The 22,787-nt window shown below is 39.3% G+C and overlaps 2 protein-coding genes and 1 pseudogene across 8 annotated transcripts; 2 read left to right on the top strand and 1 right to left on the bottom strand.

Moving 5' to 3' along the window:
* Positions 1-617: 617 nt before the first annotated feature.
* On the top strand, positions 618-749 carry LOC122325671 (annotated as a pseudogene).
* Positions 750-3,270: 2,521 nt separating this feature from the next.
* ankrd6b (ankyrin repeat domain 6b) lies at positions 3,271-20,331 on the top strand. Of its 7 annotated transcripts, XM_043219141.1 has the most exons (16): positions 3,274-3,453; positions 7,890-8,157; positions 10,360-10,458; positions 11,499-11,597; positions 12,162-12,260; positions 12,567-12,665; positions 13,784-13,882; positions 13,986-14,084; positions 14,701-14,778; positions 15,142-15,240; positions 15,557-15,664; positions 15,750-15,911; positions 16,545-16,697; positions 16,949-17,062; positions 17,193-17,463; positions 18,785-20,331. In XM_043219141.1, exons 2-16 carry the CDS (start codon positions 8,032-8,034, stop codon positions 19,258-19,260), a joined length of 2,181 nt encoding a protein of 726 aa, XP_043075076.1. In that variant the 5' UTR covers positions 3,274-3,453; positions 7,890-8,031; the 3' UTR covers positions 19,261-20,331. The 7 variants fall into 7 exon arrangements, with proteins under 7 accessions (XP_043075078.1, XP_043075074.1, XP_043075077.1 ...); XM_043219143.1 differs by lacking the exon at positions 7,890-8,157 and having other exon boundaries at positions 3,271-3,453; XM_043219137.1 differs by having other exon boundaries at positions 7,890-10,458.
* A 183-nt stretch (positions 20,332-20,514) lies between these two features.
* On the bottom strand, positions 20,515-22,525 carry lyrm2 (LYR motif containing 2). The gene is made up of 3 exons (XM_043219145.1): positions 22,430-22,525; positions 22,056-22,196; positions 20,515-21,233 (listed from the first exon to the last, which is right to left on the bottom strand). Exons 1-3 carry the CDS (start codon positions 22,472-22,474, stop codon positions 21,153-21,155), a joined length of 267 nt encoding a protein of 88 aa, XP_043075080.1. The 5' UTR covers positions 22,475-22,525; the 3' UTR covers positions 20,515-21,152.
* Positions 22,526-22,787: the final 262 nt, after the last annotated feature.

The raw sequence follows: 22,787 nt of genomic DNA, 5'->3' as shown, positions 1-22,787 counted from the left end.
CGCCAATTATTATGTGCAAAAGCGGTTCTGCAAAAGATTCTGAAATGCTCACTATCTTTTAACCACATTTTAGAAAGCCATTTAGACAAAGGGTTTTTAGACTTGAAGAGAATTGTTCATTGGCAAGTTGTGCTTCTTCTAAAAGATTTTCTACGTTTTACTTTGACGGGTAGATAACAAAGGAGCACCCAGGAGGTTATATAGGCAGATTGGTAATCCACATCTTTGACACTAGACTTTGAGGGGATTGAGAACGTGCTTTTAGCTGTAAGGAAGGGTGCCCAATCCTGCTTCTGGCGAATGACAGTACTGCAATGTTCAGCTCCAACTCAAACACACCTGAAGCAACTAATGAAGGTCATCGGAATTGCTTGGAAATAAACGCAGGTGTGTTTGATTAGAGTTGGAGCTGAATTTTACAGGCCAGTTCTTTGTGAGGGACAGGATTGGGCACCCCTACTTTTGGAAACCTTGGAATACCCTGTTCTTGGAAACCTTTGCTCTAAAGTGTGCCGAAAGTTTGCACAAACGTTAATGCCCACAGGTCAACTACGCAAACCATCTGAGAGGAGTGGTGTTTTAGAATGGATATTCGTTTGTGCTGAGTTTTAAAGTTTAAGACTGTATTTTCAGGGATCATTTCTTTAGTTCTTTGCTTGGAAATGTGTTTTCAAAGTCTTCGTCTCCCAACCCACGATGATGAGTTGTGACACTCCTTTCTGAGAGTGAATCAAAGATGGAGCTGTGGTTTTGGTTGTAAATTGTTGTTGAGATTCATATTTTGTTCCTTGTTTTTTTGTGTGTCTAAATAATCCTGGAGTTCATATATTTATATGCATTACATTCTCTGTAACTGTTAAACTGCAGATTATACAAAAACTCAATATACATAAATCCTGATATTGCTGAGTTCAATGTGTTTTTGATACATTTTAACAAAGAACTGTTGATTTATATCTCTACACCTAAACCTAACCTTAACCATGTGTTATGCCTAAAATCAGAGAAAATGACAGATGAATGATACGGATGCATATGCACCAAACACTGATTGTAACTTCACAAAAACTATAAACTGGTTCTTCAAATCTGATTGTTTGGAGAAACATGTTCCAGGAACACGCTGAACTCAGCAAAATCAGGTTCTGTGATATGTTAGCACCTGATGATTACCACATCATACGAAAATTGCTAACCATACACTACTGCATTGATCTCTCTGCTTTACAATAAGATCGAACACAGGAGTCAAGGGTCATGAGCACAACTAAAACAAAGACTGATTTATATGATGGTGACATCATTTTAACCAATAAAACATAGCCATCTGACCCTCTGTAAATGTCTATAACAGCAGGTATTCATCACTAAAGTTTTATTTTGTCCAGAAACAGTATAAATGATGTCTAAATGAAACTACGGTTGATCTAATAAGATGGTGAAAATACGTCCACATCCACACAATGACCACATGAGAACTGAATATGAAATTATTGTTGACTTCCCGTGGAAGACATAAAAAACTTTCATTCTGACTCTTGTTTAGGGGATGTCATTTCAATGACCAAAAAGACATATTTTTGCCCAGTGGGCACCTTTTTTGGTACCCTTTGCTTTGCTAGATACCCCAACGGAAGGGTGCCAAAAAAGCGGTATGGTACGCTGCACTGTTTTGGTACCATTCACAAATACTGACAATGGAAACAGACATAATTGACACCATACTGTAGCGAAACCGTACCGCTCAGTGGAAACATACAATTAATATCACATTAATAGACCATGTTTCTGTGTTTTAGTTCATGTACTTACTTTCTGTCTCTTCTCGATTATGTTAGTCAGTGCATCTGTGTCTAGTTAATGTAGCTATTGGCCCCTGTTTGTGTCTGTATGAAGTCTCCCCATTCTGTTCCTTTAGTTTGCTGATGGTTACCCTGCATTATTTGGACTTATCTGTGCATTACCCTGTCATGCTTACCTGTGGCTTGTCCCTTGTCCCTGGACTTTCTGTATCATTGAGGATTATAAGGATTAAATATAATCTGTGTTTTCGTTACCCTGCTCCTGCTTTCCTTCTCCTGTCTCCCATCTGTAAAAGTGTGACAGAATAACCAGTTTTATTTCCTTGCCATTTGCTATTATAAAAATCTCTGTTTGAGCACACGATACAGTATTTGGTGGCAAAACTAATGAGCTTCGCACTCGGGTACGTGTCTTTCTAAGGAGCACCTGCACCCTCTTGTGGCTCTGCAGGAGGACACACACTGGGGGAAATCTGAAAAACCGAACGAATCACTCCAAGGTACACATTTGGAGCATGTTTGACAAGGTGTGTGGATTCATAAGGAATGTGGGATAAGAGCTGATGGTGGAAACATGTTTCCCATTGCTAATCTTACCAACACTGGCACTGGTCATGCAAGTGGTAAACATGCATTTATCCAAACCATTGTTTTCATGTATTTATTGTATCAGCAGTTTTTCGGTTATTTTTTAACCTATTCTTTTTGATTGCGATTAATGGGATTTTACCATAAAAAACATGAACAGAGTTTTAACGTATGAACTTTTCGAATACTACAATAATAATAATAATAATACATTTTGTTTATAATGCACTTCATATTTTAAGGAAAATATCAAAGTACTACAAAAGGGTCATGATAAAATACAACAATTTAAGTTAAAATCAGCTTCACTAAAAGAATCATTTTTTAAAAGTTATGCCTTTAGACCCTTTTTTAAAACATCATATATATATATATATATATATATATATATATATATTAGTGCTGTCAAATGATTAATCACTATTAATTGCATCCATAATAAAGATGTATTTGAGAAAAATATGCTACATATTGTAAAAATATAAGAATATGTAAATGTACACATGTATATTTCACGTTTGTGTATGTGTATATACATAATAAATATGCATAACATATATAAATAAAAATGGACTGTGTCCTATGGTGTAGCATAGCAAAAATGAAAAAATGTTATCTTCATCCTTAGAGCAACAATCAGCATGAGAGAGTGTTTTTGTTGTTGCTTTGCTGTTTGTTTGTTTTTTCGCGAACTCAGAAATCCTTCAAATACGAGGCATTGCAAGTCATTAATATTAATTAGGCAATGCGATTGGACGCTGCACCAAAAGCGACCACTCTGCGTCACGGTCGCCTGATTAATATTCATGTGGAGCGGGCCTTCGCCATAGTAGCGCAAACGCCGTCTACGGTGGTAATGAAGTCTCGCTCTTCGCCGCTGGATGGCACATGAATAACAGTTACTCCTCCTCCTCCTCCTCACTTCATTGCGCAGTTTGGATCATGTTTATCAAGCGCTCTTCTTTTCCCACGCACCTCTTCGCGGAATTTTGCCCGTTTCGAGGGAAGTGTTTATAGCAACCTGTGCGAGGAAGGGTTCGCGCGAATGTCCCCTGTGTGCAAGGTAGGTTTTCGTGAGCGTTAATGGAGTTTTGCGATGTTTTTTTTTTTTTTTTTTTCGTTTTTTTTTTTGTTTCTGGGTTCACTGATGTGTTAACCCGCTGTTTACTAGTCCCTGTAACGTTAACTTGTGATCACGTGATCGTCTGGGTAGCCGTTAGTAGCGTTGTTCTCTTGTCTCACGCGCTTTGGAATAACAATCAGCCCGCCGTGCTGCGGTTGCTGGGACGATCCTTCACAAGAATGTACTAGACAGAGCACACACACACACACACACACACACACACACACACACACACACACACACACACACACACACACAATCACACTCACTCTCAACACTCAAACCTAACTAAGTGGGGAAGTTAGGTGATATTCTGCTGATAAAAACAATCACTGGTTATAGTAGAAATTGTATTCGCTTAACTGGTATTGGTCGACTTCCATCAGTGGCTTGTTCAGCTTGTTAATTGAAACACGTCTCAAAACACTGTGGCAAACAATTTTTAGTGGTTTTAATGATTAAAAAGTTTAGTTTGGTGCGGTTAGATTTTCTGTGATAGTTTGTTTTTGCTTTTTTTCTTCATCACAGGATGACTTTCCCAAAAGGAGGTTTCGGTTATGTCAGATTTGAGGTCTTCCTGGTACAATTACGACCCCGAAATATAACGAAGCACACACACACACACAGCTTTAGTTTTGATCGACGCAGCCACAGACGTTAGCATGTAAAACCATTAGCTTTATTTACGAGCGCGAAACACACCAAAATAGCTAACGTTCGCTGTGAAACAAAACGCTGCACTTCCTGTACGAAAATAATATACTTTTTCACAGCTTGGTATTATCCACTAAGCCCACATATTTCCAAATACGATTTCTTTTAATTCACTTTACTGTAGGAACAATAACTAGCTGTGGTGTTTCTGTGAGGGGTTTCGGTAAATATATCAGCCAAGGTCAGAAATAGTTTAAAGTGTTAAAAAAAAAAAAGCATCTTTATCAGATTTGTTTCTGTGGTTTGTCTCAAACCCATTTGTTTCTGTCTCGGATGAAGGGTGTGGCGATATCATTCAGACTTTCAATGTCTAGATTGTTTCTGGTATTGGTCATCCGATGTACAGATCATATAACACCTTCTGTCATATTTGACATTCTGTCATATTAAAGATAGATAGGTGGATATGAGGCCCTTTTACTGATAATGAAATGTGAGTTGACGTGATCTTGACGGGTTTCGTGAGATTTACTCTTTATTTTGGATCAAACCTGGCATCGTTTGATAGATCTGCTGTATGCCTCTGAGCGCATGCTCCAGACGTTTTGTGGCAAGAACGTTTGGTCTTGAATAGAGCTGAAAAATGAAACCCTTGCTGTAAGTCGCCACGAGGAGAAAGGATTATGACTAACCGTCATAGGGTTAAGGTTTCAAAGAGGGAACTAGTCAAGTCCTCTTAGGAAAAGATGTCTAGTGTAGCAGTGCCTTCACTTTTCCGTATATTTTTACAAAAGCACTTCTTGGCCTGACCAACAGGCCCTTAAATTAAATACTTGGTTCTCAAGTAGCACAACTACTTCCTTATTTTACTTATTATTGTTAAGGCGTTTGCGGTATAGCAACGTCCGGCTGCCTTTTCATTAATGATGCGAAAAAAAAAATGCCATTGTTGATGATGAAACATAAAAATAAAAGGATAAAATGTAAACTTTCATCTTCGCTTGGTTCGCCAGATACCTCTCATAGTTCATGTTGATATTCTGCTTTTTATGGGACTCCAGAAATACATTGTATGGCTCAAAATTAATAAGTAAAGATTGTGTTCCATGAAGATATTTTGTAAATCTAAAATATTAAACCATGATATTTTGATTAGAAATATGCATTACTAAGGTCTTCATTTACACAACTTTAATTTTTTTTTTGCACCGTAAGATTCCAGATTTTTAAATAGTTGTATCTCAACCAAATATCCATCAATGAAAATACATACATCAATTATAAAGCATATTTATTCAGCTTTCAAATGGTGCGTTCATCTCAATTTCACAAATGGTAATAGGATAAATAGGATTTTTATTTCAGCTAGCATTTACCAAAATAAAAAATAACAAAAAAACTGTATGGTGTTTGTTATTAATTTTATTAAACTATACAAATACAAAATATGAATAAAATATAATGATATTACAATAGCTGTGGTTTAAACGGTTTGGGTTTTTTTACAAAAAAAAGATAATAAGATAACATAATATGCCGTTAAATGGTTTTCTGGGCTTTTAGTTGTTGCACATCAGAAAATAATGCCATGAACATTTAATTTAATAAGTGCTCTTTTGAACCTGAACCTTTCTCTACTTAACTCATGTTTCTCTCACGCAGGAACATAACCAAATTAACATGCAACCAGATGCGTGCGTCTGATTTTTTTTTGCTCGTTTTTTTGATTATCTGATTAGCTGTATTGTGATGACGGCGATGTGAAGATGAACGAAGGCTTTGGGGATTTAAAAGCAGACGCTGAAGAGATTTTTACTGTCGTGACCTCTGAGAGATGTCATATTTTCTTTAAATATTCCAGGAAATGTACAGATGATGTGCATTGTAGGTTGTGATAAAATGTCTTTATTGGGAAAAAAAAGCATGCTAATCAAAATAGTTTCATTCTAGTATGAAAAACCTTCGGTAAAATCATTCGTAAGAACGACCCAGCATGCGTTCATTTCACAGTAAATGTCTGACTACATTGATTTATTGTAAAATAGCACTTCTCTGTGTTACCTTCATCCCGATCCACACTTATATGACAAGTTGCGATATTTGACAGCTTTGTGGCATTTGTTCAAACTGAAGATGTGCTGTTAACAAGTACAACTAATAAAGTTCAAGTCTTAAGAGATACTGTGAGAGAGATTGGTCAGGGTTTGAGCTAAACCGTGTTAAAAGCGTAATAATATCATTTAAAGACTGTGCGCGCATATGTGTGTGCTTATGCTATAATGCTGGGATAGTAAAACTTTAAATTTTGATATTTTTGTCCCCACAAAAATACTAAAAATAGTAAACGAAGCTTAAGAATGCAAACAGGTTTTCTCCGCATGCATTCCCCTGAAAAGGTGGGCATGTTTGTCCCCATTGTCTTGGGGAAACTGTGATATACAGCCGAGGTTCTGTCATTCCTTAGGTTCTGAAGAGGCCAGAGTTTAAAGTTCACTAATGTGTGTGTGACTATAAAACATTAAAGAGAGAATCCCGAGAATCCTTCAAAGACACTCAGCGAGGCTGGAGGGGATATGCCTACACACGCTCTGAATTACTACCGTAGTGCATCTGCGGCTCTTTCAGTGGTCATCATCGTAAATACTACACGCCTGACACCCGGCTTTGAAATGTGCAAAGCTTCAGCGCTAACCAGGCTAAGCCCCAAGAACTTCAAAGCGCTTATTTAATCAGGTTTGTTTACGGAATAGTTACAACAAACCATTAAACCAATTACATTCAAGCTAAAAGTGTATAATAGCAGCGCTCGTTGTCTTTACTCTTTGGGGAAATTCTAGCCTGTCGTTTGCAGTGAACGCAAGTGCTGTTTAAAAAGAAATCCAGTAGCCTGCTTCATTTTTAGGATCACGCTTTATAGGTTTGACATCACATGGTTTTGGGGTTAGAGCATTTTTATGGTTGCTGATTGGGTTTAAGAGGTGCTGCTTTACACCTTATAATAAGGTCATTAAATGTGGGTTTTCCCCCCAAATTTCGAGCACTTCTACTTCTGTCAAGATGAAACTAACTTGTTTTGTGTGGTGAACATCAGGAGAAAGTCGCAAGCCATTTCATTGACACAAGAAACTCACCGCATGTGACCCTGAGCCAAACTAAACACGATCAGATGACACAACTCAAGACTTTGCTAATACCAGGTATAAACAGGGTCGGTGTGTGTGTGTAGCAGTCGGCCTTTTGCAGATCCTTCTTGAGAATCATCGCATTGGAAAACACAGACAATAGTTTTTCTTCCTGTTCATGGAGCAATGCAACATTAAATCAGAGTTATTTGGTTTCAAGGGAGGAAAGATAAGGTTGCTTTTAGAAGGTGACGTGTCTTAGAATTTATTCATTATGTAGTTATTTTGTCTTTTCTATTCATTTATTCTTTTTATTTGTTTATTAAGTTTCTTTTGCACTTTCAGTGTTTTTCATAAACCGCTTGAAGCTTTTAATTTGAATAATATAATAATGAATTAGTTGTTGAAGTCACATACTGACATATTCTTTCTATTTTCATTCACTTAGTTTTTTTAAGGCAGTAACCCCAACTAATTCAACTTTACAGTGTATGCTATGCCCTCTTTAATGACAAATCAGCTGATGTAGTCGCATCCGCTTTACTCTGGAAAACTATGGCTGCTGTTATGACAGTTGCGCCATTTCCTGTTTCCCTACAGGCTTCTCCGAACGACATGAGGGTTAGATCCCTCCAAGAGCTGGACATCTATGGTTCCTCTCTCCTCGCATCCCAAGGCAGAGGGACTCATTCCTGTTTCCGATCCCAATAATTCCCCCTTCCCCCGAGTCCTTCCCTAATTCATGAGCCAGCAGGATGCATCGTCTGTGCGAGCCCTCTCTGAGCGTCTCCTCATAGCCTCGCACAAGGGCCAAGCTGATCATGTGGTTCAGCTCATCAACAAAGGGGCCAAGGTAGCCATTACCAAGGTGAGAAACATGTTGTCGCTCCACCCATTTCTACACAGGGCTTGGAGCTTATTCGTATAAAAATATTTCATTTCAAGAGCGTGGTCTTGACCCAAATCGTCCATGGGCCTGTGAAGTCCATTCATTCTTCTCTGGCGTCAGCCGATCTTCAAATGGACAGCGCGCACAAACTGCTTTAACCTTACCGTCACCTCTAATGTTAGTATTTGAAATAAACTTTTAAATGCATATGATAAAGATGTATCATGCAACAATAAGAGACTGGGAAATTGATTGCAAGCTCATTCATAAAACATTATATGCATATTTACTTTTGAGTTGAAGCATTATTTATTAAAAAATAATTACTATATAATATTACATTTACTCCCCCACTCCCAGCCAAAATGACACACCCATGGATACCTGGGGTGTCACATTGAAAGCTTCAGGGGTTTCCTTCACTGCAGGGTTTTATCTGATACGTGAAAGCCCCCCGGCCCCATTTTCAGAGACCTCCACAGATAATTCAAGCGCAGACGACAAATGGCCTCCTCACCAGGACAATGGCGAGACCTGAGCACCTGCTGAGCAGTGAAGAAACGACGAGACATGTCAGGAAACAGCCCCGAAAACAAAAGAGACCAGACCACCACTTTGAGTCAGGTTCTGATTACAGTAGTACTCGTATTCTACTAAATCTTATGACTGAAAAATGCACACTCGAAATCCTGTTCTGTGAGTGTAGAAAACAACCACCTTGACAATTAAGGTTTACATAAAATATCAATATAATTATTCAGGGACGTGAACAAAACGTCCCTCAGCTCCCTTCCTCTGCACCGTTACATAATCACTCCCACTAGTGCTGCGCGATATATATCCAACTTCAGAACAAGAAGAGGTTTTGAGCGCTTGAACTCAAGCTTTGATCGCCGTTTATTGTTTGTTGCTGCTTTTATACATCCTGGATGAATCTGACACTTTCTCGGTCTCTTCTAGGCGCTTCGCTCATCATGTGAGGTGATTTTAACATTCATCTAGATCACTTTTTTTAACCCCTTTCACATGCCTGACATCACTTCCTGATTCCATTTTTGTCTGCATCTGAATGCCACCCAGTAATCAACACTTGCTGACCTCTGCCCTGTAGCAATAAAGATACCTAACATGAGTTTAACTAGCCTATGGCAGCTTACTAGGTCAGCTGGTTATTGCTCTCGTACTGTAGTATACTTTGAACTCTTTAAACAAATAAAGAAAAGAAAGTAATTTCTATAACACTCAGTCGTTTTTACTTAAACCAAACCAAAGTTTTGAATTGTGAGTTCAGTATTTTGTCATTGCATTGATATGAGGACTTGAAGATCTGATAATATGCCATTGGTTCGGAAAACAGGACAAGGATAAGAAAATATCAAGCCATAATTGAGGCCAGGCAGCTAAACAATCTTTATATTAAAGACAAAAATGTCTCCTAATAGCTTCAAATCAACGTTTTTATCTTTTATCTTGTGCATTATTATTCTGTGTCTATTCAGCCACATTTCAGGAACTTCACAATTGTTATTTTGTTAGTATTCGTAATATATAATATAATATTGTTAATATGAGACAGATAAACATTTATAATGATGAAAGATAAAAATATAAAATAATGTTGAAACTTGCGAACCGTAGGCATGCCAACAAAACTATTATTAAAACCAAAATTTGAGACTGAATGACTAAAACAGCTTACATCACACCTACAGTTTACATTATATCTAATATTTGGACTTATGCATGTTTTATTAACACTACAAATACAGCAGCCACAGCGCACGTTGGGAAAATAGGCAGCCTGGCATTAGTGTTGTCTGTTTCGTAAGTCACAGCTCTGTGATTATTTCTCTTTGTGACATGGTTTCTTGGCTGAAGTAGCATAAGTCCGGTCCTCTGGGAGATTAGTCAATGGCTAAAACTGTAGAAAAGAGAACCGATGTTTATCCCGCCGGCTATTTCATGCATTGCATTTTATTTAGTCTCGCTCATTATGTAAATGGATTATTTGGATTCGTGACAGAGCATCTGCAGAGTTTACTCCGAGCTGTGCATCACGGTCACGCTTGCCGTTTTATCCCAAACACATTCACTGGCTCCCGATCATTCAGCATGTGTTTGTCCCAGTGCCTGATAGTGTGTGTGTGTGTGTGTGTGTGTGTGTGTGTGTGTTGTTCGCAGAACGGCAGAACCCCTCTGCATTTGGCTGCCTATAAGGGCCACATTGCCGTTGTGAGGATTCTCCTGGCAGCTGGCTGTGACCTGGACGTTCAGGACGATGTGAGTACAACACGTTTGCCGTATTTTCACTTCTGAGAACACAATAGCACTCAGACCGTCTCTCGTAAAAACAGTCCTACCGGTGGTGTTCACGCTAAGTCTGCATTTCAGTTTCTTTTTGTTTAGTTTTCGTTTAAATTTGGCCGTTGTCGAATACGACATCCTCAAGAGAACCACAACGAAGACGGTATGCTGTTACACATGAGTGAATATACAGTGTTTACACATTCATTGGTAAGATGATGCGCCGTGGACACCAGTGAATGTGAGAAAGAGAGCAAATTGTTTAAATATTCACGGTGCGACCGTAAGGTTTTACTAACACCTGAACTAAACAACTACATTTAGTCATTTTGCAGACCCTACTAACGAGTAATAAGCTGCAAATCAGTTAAATAAAGTGTGACTGGAAAAATAGGATTTCAGCCAACTTAAGTGTCATTTTAGTGTACATTTTAGTTCCTTACCCCCAATCCCCCCCAGGAGAAGTTTTGAAGTAACTCAAGACAAGGCATAAAACGGCCATAACTCATGCATTATATGTCAAGTCAGAAGACAAATGAGGAACAGACCACATCACAGGTCTTTTGAAACTGATACTTTTGGTATTTTGCTGTTCACCTTGTGTCTCGACCTTTAGGGCAGGTGATACTCCACAATACAAACTCAAACGTGCTTCCATAAACCTTATCTGTGTTTGGGCAACCGTGACGTTTTTTTTTACACCGGAGAAAGAATCATGATTTTACAGATGCCATTATAGTCTTTGGTGCCCTAAAGGAAACTGCGTTAAACGGCGTTAAATGGATAATGATCTGTTGTCGTTTTATGACCTGAAATCTGTAGGAAAGTCTGGCCTAAAAAAGATTTTTCTACCTGGTTTTACAATAGGAAATGTGAGCCCCCTTTGAACAATGTGAGCGTAACACACACCTCCCTCCACACCGTGTAGCCAGAATCGCCACAGACTGACTGATGTTTCAGTATATATAATTTAATAGCATTGAATTAATTAGCTGATTTATTTTTTTGCCTATCAGGGTGACCAGACGGCCTTACACAGAGCAGCTGTGGTGGGAAACGCTGATGTCATTTCAGCTCTCGTTCAGGAAGGATGTGCACTAGATAGACAAGACAAGGTAAATATGCTAGAAAAAGAGTTGCTGCTGGTACGTGAAGGATAATGTGCATTTATCTGGTTGCTACTGGAAAATAACTTCTGATAGGATGATGACTTGAAGTGCTAAATAAATGAATGGACATTACATACTAACTTAAGCGAATGGAGGTACTATGGAGGAAATCAGGTGCCTTGGACAATTATACAATCAATCATATATTTGAGCACTTTAGTATTAACATTTTTAACTTTAAACCATTTGATCCCAATCCTTCTGTGTGATAATCTACTCCAGGCCTAATTTGCACTCCTTTTATTGAATTTTAATATAGTTTATTTATTTAAAAAGTACCACTTTAAATTAAAATAAAGATTCAATTTATGTCTAACAATAATGAACAGTCATTTTATGTGTGTATATATATATATATATATATATATATATATATATATATATATATATATATACAATTATTACAATGGCTGTTTATTTTTAATTTTTTCCCACTTTATATCTCATTGAAAATACAAATGCAAAGGAGAGGGTTTATGTAAGTGCTTATGTTTTGTCTGTTTTTCTCAGGATGGAAACACAGCTTTACATGAGGCTGCGTGGCACGGCTTCAGTCAGTCTGTCAAGCTGCTAGTGAAGGCCGGAGCCAACGTTCACGCTAAAAACAAGGTAAAAGCCACTGACATGTGCAAATAACGCACACGTAACGCACGGCACTTCTTCAGTTCTGACTAGTCATGATTTACGGTAAAGCTCAGCCTCAAGCGCTCACTGCTGTGATGAAGCAATCAGCGCGTCGTTAAAAAAATAAGCGCTATTCCTTCAATCAAAGGTTCTAGGCCTCTCGTAGTGAACAGGTGTACTGACCGATCAGCATTAAAGCGTGACAGAATCATTCCACGTCGTACAAAAGATCCAGATGCAATGTCCTAGTTGAACATACAGCAGGAGATCAGCTCCTGTAATCTCTCTCAGGCAGGAAACACGGCTCTTCATCTGGCGTGTCAGAACGGTCATGCTCAGAGCTCGAAGGTCCTGCTGCTCGGCGGCTCTCCTCCTGACAGTAAGAACAGCGTGAGTACCCTCATCCTGTTTGATTCACTCACTTTACTTACTAGTGCGTGCAGGACACCCATTGGACCAAGCATTACATATTCCTGGATCAACATCTTTGTGGAACATCTTTGTGTTCTTCACATTTGAAGAACAGGTTTATAGTTTTTGTTGAAGCTTTGGTGCTTGTACATCAGTGTCATTCATCATTTCCTCTGATCAGGGATTACTCGCGGATGAGGTTAGATTTAGGTTTGGGGCTACGTAGAACCTGATTTTGCTCAGTTCGTAATGTTCTCTGGAACAACGTTGTGATTAACCAATCAGATTTTAACGTTTTTTGAAGTTTGGGCTTACAGTCAGTGTTTGGTGCTTGTAAATCAGTGTTACTCATCTATAATTAAATCTGATTTTAGGCCTTACTCATGGGTAACACTCATAGGTTTAGGTGTACACATATATGGTCAAGACTACATTTTTGGATTAAAATGTTGTTTCAGGGTCTACAAAATGTTGATCTAGGAACACATCTACATGTACCGTAATCAGGATGTGCATATGATAGTGAGGATATCAAAAACTGTGACAATTGTACCTAAACATTCTTCATAAAGAGGACTGCCAGTAGGATCGAAAAGTTATTTCCAGACACTTTGACGTGATCAAGTGTTTTTCACTTTACTCAAGTAAATTTCGAAAGTATGAGTGTACTCTTTACTTCATAACAATCCAAAGCATAATGCCATACTTTTTACGCATTACATTTCATAACCTAATTCTTAAGATCATTAAAAATTTTGTATTTTCTTGTACTCACATAAATCTTTGAAGTACTGTTACTTGAGTAAGAAAGTTATTTCTAATGTAATTGAGTATCAAGTGATATTTAATATGAAAAGTAGTGCAACCTAGACTGCACAGCACAGACTGAACAAAATTGCTTTGCAGTTTTAACATCGTTTGGTAATCGGTTGACCTAAATATTATCTAATTTTGTATTCAAATTTAACAGCTGACAGCTATTCATCAATAATAGTCAGTTCATGTCTCTCTCTTTTCTTTCTCTCTGTGTTTGCCGTTTAAAAAAACAACAACAAATGCTCCCTTTAAATAAAATGAAGTCGACTTGTTTTGTTTAGGTCGGTGACACGTGTCTGCACGTATCTGCTCGGTACAACCATGTGAGCGTGATCCGAGCGCTCCTGAGTGCCATCTGCTCAGTGACCGAAAGAAATCATGTAAGGATTTCAAATATCGTTCTAATGGCGTTTTGCTGATCCTTGAGCACGCTGTAATGATGTCCGTCCTGGAGATGTTTCTGATTCGTCCTCCTATGTTCAGACAGGAGACACGGCTTTACATATAGCAGCTGCTCTGAATCACAGGAAGACCGTACGCATGTTACTGGAGACTGGGGCGGACAGCCGCATCAAAAACAATGTCAGCACCTTCAGAAATATTGCATGAACTTAGCAAAATCTGCTTCGATGCACTATATTGCCAGATGCATTGACACACCCCCTTCTAATGAACAGGTTTAGTAGGTAATCTTAATGTTTAAGCAAATAATGATATTCTAAGGAACAATTTCTAGCAACAATTTGGACGAGAACCTTCCTATTCTAACGTGACAATACCTCTGTGTATAAGGCACGGCTTGAAAAGAAATGAGTCAGTGTGGAAGAACTTGGCTTGAGGCAAAAACTCCTCACCGTCCCCAATGACGTGCACATATGACGTTTCCAGAAACAGAGATGGAAACACAGTTTTTAAATACACGAATTAAGCTTTAGTCTTTGTTGCCACAGTTTTGGAAGTGCCTCTTTCTGTTTTAAAGAAGGGGGCGTCTCTATTCGCTTTTGTCCATATAGCGAATGATGCATTGATGCAGTTTCACATAATGCAACATAGCATTGCATTCTTAGCTGAATCTTGCTTGGCAAGTTTGTTAAATTGCCTGGATGTTTGTAGCTGCTATTGGCACGTAGCAGAAATGACCCATTTATCTGTGTCAATATGCACATGGTTCTTCTGTCTGTATGTTTTGGATATTAAGACGGGAGAGACGGCTCTCGATCAGGCTCGTGAAAATGATAATCCTGAGGTGGCGCTTCTGCTCACCAAAGCTCCACAGGTAAGACAACGCACACATGCTTGTTTGACTTTTTTTATATGCTTAACAGTAAAAACATTCAAATTGACCGAAGCTACCGTACAAATCAGATTTGGAAACACTTTTTGCATACTCATTGTATGCAAAAAAATTAATAAATCAGACCTTTGCCTAAAAATATATGCCAGATTAACGAGTAGTTTACCCAAATTGAAAACGTTCATCATTTACACATTTTTGTCATTAGAGATTTGCCAATAGGCGAAAATGAATTTTCAATTTGCTTGAGCTATCCCGTTAACATGCGACAAACGAGCTTCTTCAGCTTCAAGAGTGAAGAATTAAGACAAGCGGATGTGACTTCATAGCTGTACTTTTATGCAGAGCTTCACCCGAGGACGCACTGTGAGGAAGAGGAGGGACAAGATGAAGACTGAGGGTCGAGCGCAGTCAGTTCCACGTGATGAGATGCTGCCAAGGAAGGTAAAGGAGCAAACATCCTGTCACTAAATGTTACGTAAGCAATAATTAATGGCGGGTGGGTTAATTATTGAACATTTATACTCCCACGGTATCATGATTCTCAATAATTAAAAGAACTGATTCTACTATTGTCACTACATCTATCTTAAGACATTCCTTGCGTGTGTTATGTGTTAAAAAATGTTATGCACATTCCTGCCTTTTGAGGAATAAAGCAAGGAATAAATACAAGATCTCTCGGTTTTTCATTAGGCTTTCGGGCTAACAATAAACGAGGACTTTTCTGAGATGTGACCGTACTCTTGTGTTTGTTCAGGACAGTGTATCTCCTGCGAACGACACTCCTGGCAGTGACAGCTCTCTCCGCCGGAATGACACACAGACACGTGCCAACAGAAACACTGAGAAGAAAGTCAAAGAGAGGGTTCGTCAGGCGTGTGGGAATTATATTATATGACCCTGAGTTTATATTGCGTTGCCCTTATGGATTGTGTGCTGTTCTCTTGCAGCTGTCACCGTCAGACGCCCTCATTCGAAGACAAAATAAACACAGTGATCATAAGAAGAAGAGTAAAACAGAAAGTTCATCAGCCCTTCCTCCTCCTCCTCATAACTACAAAGCGCTCCAGCTCTATACTCTCTACAGAGGCAAAGACGGCAAGATCATGCAGGCGAGGAACCAGTTCAACATCAGATTAAAGCCATTTATTTCTGTTAGCGCTCCACTGAAAGTCAAAGAACCGTTATATTTGTATGTTTGAGTTACTCATGGGTTATTTTAAACGCATTTTTAGGGAGTCTTTGACATCTTTCTCCAATAAAGGACTATAAAACTATTGCAATCAAATATCCAATAATTACCATACAATAATTAGCTGAAATCTATGAGATTTTTTGTAAGAGAACTTGTACTTCAAACATTTTAAACCATTTCGAAACTTTAAAGACGTTTGCTTAGTTTGCTGTTCGTGTGTATACACTTTTTAAAAAATTCAACTGAATTTATTTATTTAAATGTAGCTAAAATGAATTGATTGCAACAACTTACATTAAAAAATTAAGTAAATTCAATTAATATTTTTCCAGTGTTTTTCTTTTTTTTTCAGTGTACTATTTTAGATGTTTTTCCATGGAAATGACAAGTGACAAACATCTCTGCCTGGGCAGCAGAGTACCTTGTCAAAGGTTAAATGTAGTTACAAAGTTACTTAAAGTTAGTAGAATGTCTAAAGTGGACTCAAAGTGTCTTTTAGAAACCTTTACATGCATCATCTACTCATGTATGTGTGTTATTTCCATTAAAGGCCCCATTGAATGGCTGCAGATGTGAACCTCTCATTAACAAACTGGAGAATCAGCTCATGGCCACTAAAGAGGAGATGCAGTCAGAGATTCACACCGTACAGGAGCTCATGAACAGCAAGATGGGACAAATGGAGCGCAAGAACAAACATCAGGTGCCTAGACTTCACGAGACCTACCGGCATGATTGTCTGCTTCACCATTAAGGGTCCATACGCCGAAACGAACCTTTTCAAACTTGCCAGGGGCCACTGGCGAACATTTCTCAGATCTGAACTAGTTAACTTTTTGGATGAAATTGACCGCTCAACCTATTGGGGGAAAATTGGACCAAAGCCAGTAATCAATTTAAATTCAGCTGCCCGTAATTTCAATTGCTAATAGCTCATTTTGTTTGTGATTTCAGATCAGAGCTCTAGATAAGATCACTTTAGAGAGAGTGTCTGCTGAGAGGATTGAGTGTTTACATCGCATTGACAAACGAGCCATTCAGGAACGCTCGGAAGGAGAGAAAAGACAGGTAATGTTCGCCAGTAAATGTACATAAACGTTATTTTGAGATACGCATTGATTTTTTTCTTCTGGATGTAAAACGAGTAGTATCTATTTTAGCGGTGGTCTCTGTTTAATCTTTGGATTTCTGTAAGCAGGCGTCAGTGGTCAGCGATCTCAAGAACTGGTGCCTTTCTAAGATCCAAAGTTTGGAGACGCGTCTTTCTGGCGATCGCAGCAGCACTAAGTTACGGCGTTCTTCGTCTCTCACCGACACGCTTTCGGATTGTGATCCCAGCTCGCACGCGTCCGGTGCCAAAGCCTGCTGTTCTCCCTCAGCAAACCAACCAGAGGCTGTGGCAGCGAGCACGAGTCCTGAGGACGGCTCAGCCGGGTACTATGTGATCGAGGTGGACCACGTCTCTCCGGGTATGATGCTCACGACTGGACGGATGAATGAACAGCCACGCACGCATTCAGCTGCGCTACCTTCTCCTACACACACACACACACACACACACACACACACACACACAGACAGCAAAACTGATTTTCTGTCTCATCTCACACACAGACAGCACTGCATGCAGCATTAATGCCTTTCCTGTGTTTGTTCTCGTTTAGATAAAGGCTTATGTAAGTGTTACATAAAATGTGTGTTATGCACGGTTATTATAAGTTAAATACACAAAACGGAACATCTTCATACATATGGAGGGATATTACGTGAATAAAAACATTTTAATAGCATTTTTATTGTGCAAGACTATATAGTTCATCAGGAACGTGTGCACACATTTTACAGTGTAAATTGTTTAGATTTTTCAAGAAACTTGACGTTTTGACACTTGAAAAAGAGTCCTTTTATTGTTTAATGTTACCGTGTCCTACCCAGGTCCAAAGTATTCATACCCCTTCATTTTTTTCCACATTATGTTAAACTGCTTTAAATAACCCTCACCCCCACATCTATCTACACTCCATACACCATAACTATACAGCAAATAACAGGTTTGTAACATCTTTGCAAATTACAAATTTAAAAAATTGCATAAGTATTCATACCTTCATACTTCACATCTGGGACAGTTGAAATTTAGCTCAGGAGCATCCATGTTCTTTGTAGATGTTACTACATTTAGGGTGAAGTGAACCATCAGTGTCTCACCAATGAATGGGTGCCGTCAGAATGAGAGTCAGCAGACAAAAACAATCACAAGTAATCCAAACCACTCCGGTTCATCAGTTAACATCTTGTGATACTTTTAAGAAACAAATACATCAAGGCATGCTTGTCTTCAAACCATTCCTTAATAACGGTTCCTCCAGTGAAGAAGTCCATCCCCTGATCCCCCTCACATCAAAATCCAGTTTTGTCCTCTTTGTCTTGTAAATGGTGCCTAATCTGCTCATATGTCTCTTCTGATTCAGATGGATTTATTTAGTTTTGTGGATTATTGTGATGTTATTATCAGCTGTTTGGCGCCCATTCGCTGCAGAGCGTCCATTGGTGAGACAGCGATGCTATGCTGAATTGCTCCAAATTAATTATAACATTTTTCTGAATTATTTAGAGAGTGAGAGTTTGCGTGTGCGAGATTACCTCATTGCTGCAAAATAAATGTTGCAATGAAGTAGTAAAGCTTATTAAATTTATAATAAGTCCGTGGTGCTACGATTATTGTTACCTAACCTCTGGTACTTGTGTGTATGCCGCAAACCTTCTGAAGAAGCTATTCTGTCTTTTCAGATAAGCTGTCAGCACAGAATCAATCTGCGCCCCAGTCTCCTTGCATAGTCCGACCTAAGCAACGATCCCGGGCCTGCAGTGACCCTCACCGGGAACAAGACGAGCCTCGGGACTTGAGTCTGGAGCTGAGGCCCGTTTCCGATCAATGCTCCGAGCGCAGGAACCTCAAAAGACGCAGCCAACAGAGAGCAAAGACCAAACAAAACGCTCAAACCACGACGGGTTCAGGAGACTCGCGCCCTGCCGAGGCTTCCTTCGCCCAGGAGCGGGAGAACATGCACGCTCTGGAGGTCACGCAGTACTTTTTCGAGGCAGTGACTCTGCAGATGGAGCGCTGGTATGAACGCAAGATTGAAGAAGCGCGCTGGCAGGCCAACCAGAGAGCCCAGGCCGACAGAGCCGCTCTGCTGGACAGAATAAGCTACCTGGAGGAAGAACTCCGACTGCTGAGAACTAACAGACAGGAGGAGAGCTAGTACAGAAGATAACGCTGGTGTAGCAGAAACACTGAGTGAAGTTCCACAGAGCAGCTAAAGCGTGAAGACGTCAGGAGAAGTAGCACCTGGACAGATCTGGAGCCGGAACGTACTCCTTTCCAAGTCCTTGAAGCTGCACAAGTTTGATTTCGTTTGCCGTCGCATTCTTAGCGCTGTCGCGGGCATTAGCATAAACTGTGTGCCGAGTAACACAAGAATGCACTTTATATACATGCTGCCAGAGCCCTGTTCGAGGATTTGTGTCTGGCTTTACAGAGGCTGCCAAAGATCTGTTCAATCTCCAGGGTTTATCCTCGGCGTAGATGCACTACAAAGATGAGTGTGTTTTATTGTTCTCAATGAAGAATAAGGCATGAACTCTTTTATTCCAATACTAGTAATCAGATTTGTCGAAGGCGTCTAAATGTTGCCACTACTTCGGAGGTTTTCCAGATCATGTAAACCGGCGAACGCTGTGATATACGAGCAAGTATTAGTTTGTATGCCTTTGGTCTTTTTTGCACAGAATGTCTTAACTTGTGAAGTTTAATCGAGGACTTAGATGGTTTCATCGTGTGCTCCGACTACGTTTCGCACTGTTTCGACGGTTTTTAAATGTGTGTTTTGAGGCCGGCGGCGTGCATCGGTTTAAATCACTGAACTATAGCGTCCGTACGAAAGGCCCACTTTTCACCGTCAAATCAAACATGAATGTTATGCTAATATGATTTTTAACATGCTGGTTCATTCTCTCACCACTGAGCTTGAACGGCGCTGAACCTCTAATGTGGAGGGGTTTTTTAAGTATCGTCGAAATGATCAAAATATAAAATAATCACCGTTTCAAACTGCCAGCGACTATTGATGTTAAAGTAGCAATCGTTCTCGACCGTCTTGACAAATGTTAATAGCGACTGTTTTTTTATATACATGTACAGATGCTAGAATAATTGTTTACAGCTGCTTCAAAGGGAACATTGTTGTAAAATTAATGTTTAATAAACTACTTCTGTGTGATCGGTCACAAATTAATGTTTAATAAACTACATCCAAGTAACTTTGTGGAGAAAACAAATTGTGTCTTTAGCTAGAAAAAGAATGTTTGGAGTTGATTGTTAATAATGTCTGTATATGTGTTTCATAAATCATCACGTTGAACATTTGTATCGTTTCATCGATAGTTTAATAATATAGTGCATATTCGGATGAGAGCGCAGCTTTGAGGTGTTTATGCAAGTAATCACGACTCAGAAGTGAACGTTTTTGGCTTTTATTAATATTTGGCAAAGTAAAAGAACGAGCGATCATGCAATATACATTTATATACACACAATTTTCACATTTTAGTGTACTTTAGTTCACCTAAAAACGATAACCGTGATATCATTTAACACACAAGACGTGCATTCATCTTCAAAAACACAACTGAAGCCATTTTATTGAAACCAGATATTTCCGTCCCTCAATTTAAAGACACAACGACTTCATACATTGTCTTCAACGGATTAGATTTATGCTTTTATTGCTGTATGCTTCATTAATGCATGAAAACCAATGAAAGTTGCTCTTGTGTATAACGAGACATTAGCTTGTGTTCACCATATTTCATCCCTTCTCTGTATGCTTTCATTTGCATATAAACATTCATCAACTTGCTAAATTAATCATGAAGTGGACCGTGCCTCTTAAGAGGACTATATGATCCACTGGAATTAATTTACAATCATAAAAGAGCGTTTTGGATGCGTGAACTTGTTCAGTCAGATGAGTGAAAGTCTTGTGTCTGGAATGGCGTGAGGTTTAGTATCTGATGATTTCTGTTCAAACCATCCTTTTAATAAATGGTTAACGTTTAGTTCGATTTCCAGATGAACTCGGGATCCGTCGACGTTCTAGCATCCAGCCAACGCGAGGGACTTTCTCAAGTCCTCCAGATGATTGTGTGCTTGAGTGATCATCATGCGAATCACGTCCTGAGGAGGAAAGCCATACAAAATTTACAATGGGCCCTGCTTACAGAGCTCCTCATTTACATCCAAACTGTCAGACTCAGACAAAGGAAACGAACGCCATTCATTTTACATGAGAGCTGGCGTTTTCCAACACAGGCTGCAGGCGATATTACGGACTATAGAAGCAAAGCAGTGCCTCGACTGCCAGAAGAGCAGAGGGAGTGTGATTTTCTGCCTAACAGAGCCTGATGATCGCCTACTAGAAACCTACAGCTCAGGCACTCGCTGACCTCCAAAAAAAAGATCTACGTTACGGTCAATCCCACAGAGATGTGTGAAGCACTGATTTTGTGAGCAAAAGGGCAACTGCACTTTCAAGCTTAGTTCACAGCTTAGTTCTCTGCAATTAAAATTAAAGGTCATTATTGCTTTGGGTTTTTTTCCCCCCTTTATGCATTTTTTTTTTTTTGAATGTAGGTTTTAAATGAGGGCATATCAGTGCAGTTCATTTATTTTGGGTGGCCTGAGCATCTTAGGATTTGGAGAAATGAAGCGTTGCAACGCCAGTGAATCCTCTGCAGTGAATGGGTGCCGTCAAAATGAGTCTAAACAAAATCACAGTAATCCAGAAGTAAACCAAACCACTCCGATCCATCGATTCAATTTCTTGAAAAGACAAAAACTGTGTTTGTCAGAAATGAATCCAAAATTAAGGAGTTTTTTAACCTTAAACCACTGCTTATTAAGTGCACAATGTATGATGTTTTTGCTCGGACTCTCATTCTGACGGCACCCATTCACTGCAACGTTTCTAAGTTGCTAAACTGAACATGAAGAGCCCACCTGGTCCGTTTCACTCTTGTTCCTCTTGAACTCTTCTCTGGCCCAATCTCTTAAATATCTGCGATCAGACTCGACCGGTATTTTGCGGATGGTTCGGAACAGATCTCTGTAAAGCCCCAGAACCTTCTGCCTCTGCAAAAACTGACCACAACACCACATGAAAACACGCTCGAGCGTCCGTTCACACGTGCCTCGTTCTCAATAGTTCATTAATCAACGCTACAAATAAACGTCTGTATCTGCCGCGTACGCTTTAAAACCCCTCTCTTTGCGCAAATAGTCGTTTTACGACAAGAACGCGCCCTGACAGCGTCGCTGACTTTTATCTAGTCTAGAGTCGTTGAGATTCAAGGGCGCCGTGGTAAGCGTTTCACCTGTTTGAGGCTCAGAGCTGCTGTTGGTAACCGGGACACCGCCATGTTGAAGAACAAAGGGGCGGAGCTCCCCAGAGCTGTTTAATTTTTATTGGTCAGAAGCAGTGACGTCGCCATGTTCTTCTTTGATGTTTTGTGGGACCTTTGCTGCATATCGCCACCTACTCGATGTATCTATATATATATATATATATATATATATATATATAAAACAAATTTTTATATACTAAAAATAGTAATGCTGTGCACTGATTAAGCGATTATAAGCGCATTTAACATTCTATTAAAATGTCAAGTTTAATCTCATAGTGCCTTTAAATGTACGTGTCCTGCTTTTTTTTTTTTTTTGAATATGAAC

The sequence above is a fragment of the Puntigrus tetrazona genome, chromosome 20 (assembly GCF_018831695.1).
Source record: "Puntigrus tetrazona isolate hp1 chromosome 20, ASM1883169v1, whole genome shotgun sequence".
NCBI lineage: Eukaryota > Metazoa > Chordata > Actinopteri > Cypriniformes > Cyprinidae > Puntigrus > Puntigrus tetrazona.
This window is presented reverse-complemented; position numbering and strand designations above follow the sequence as displayed.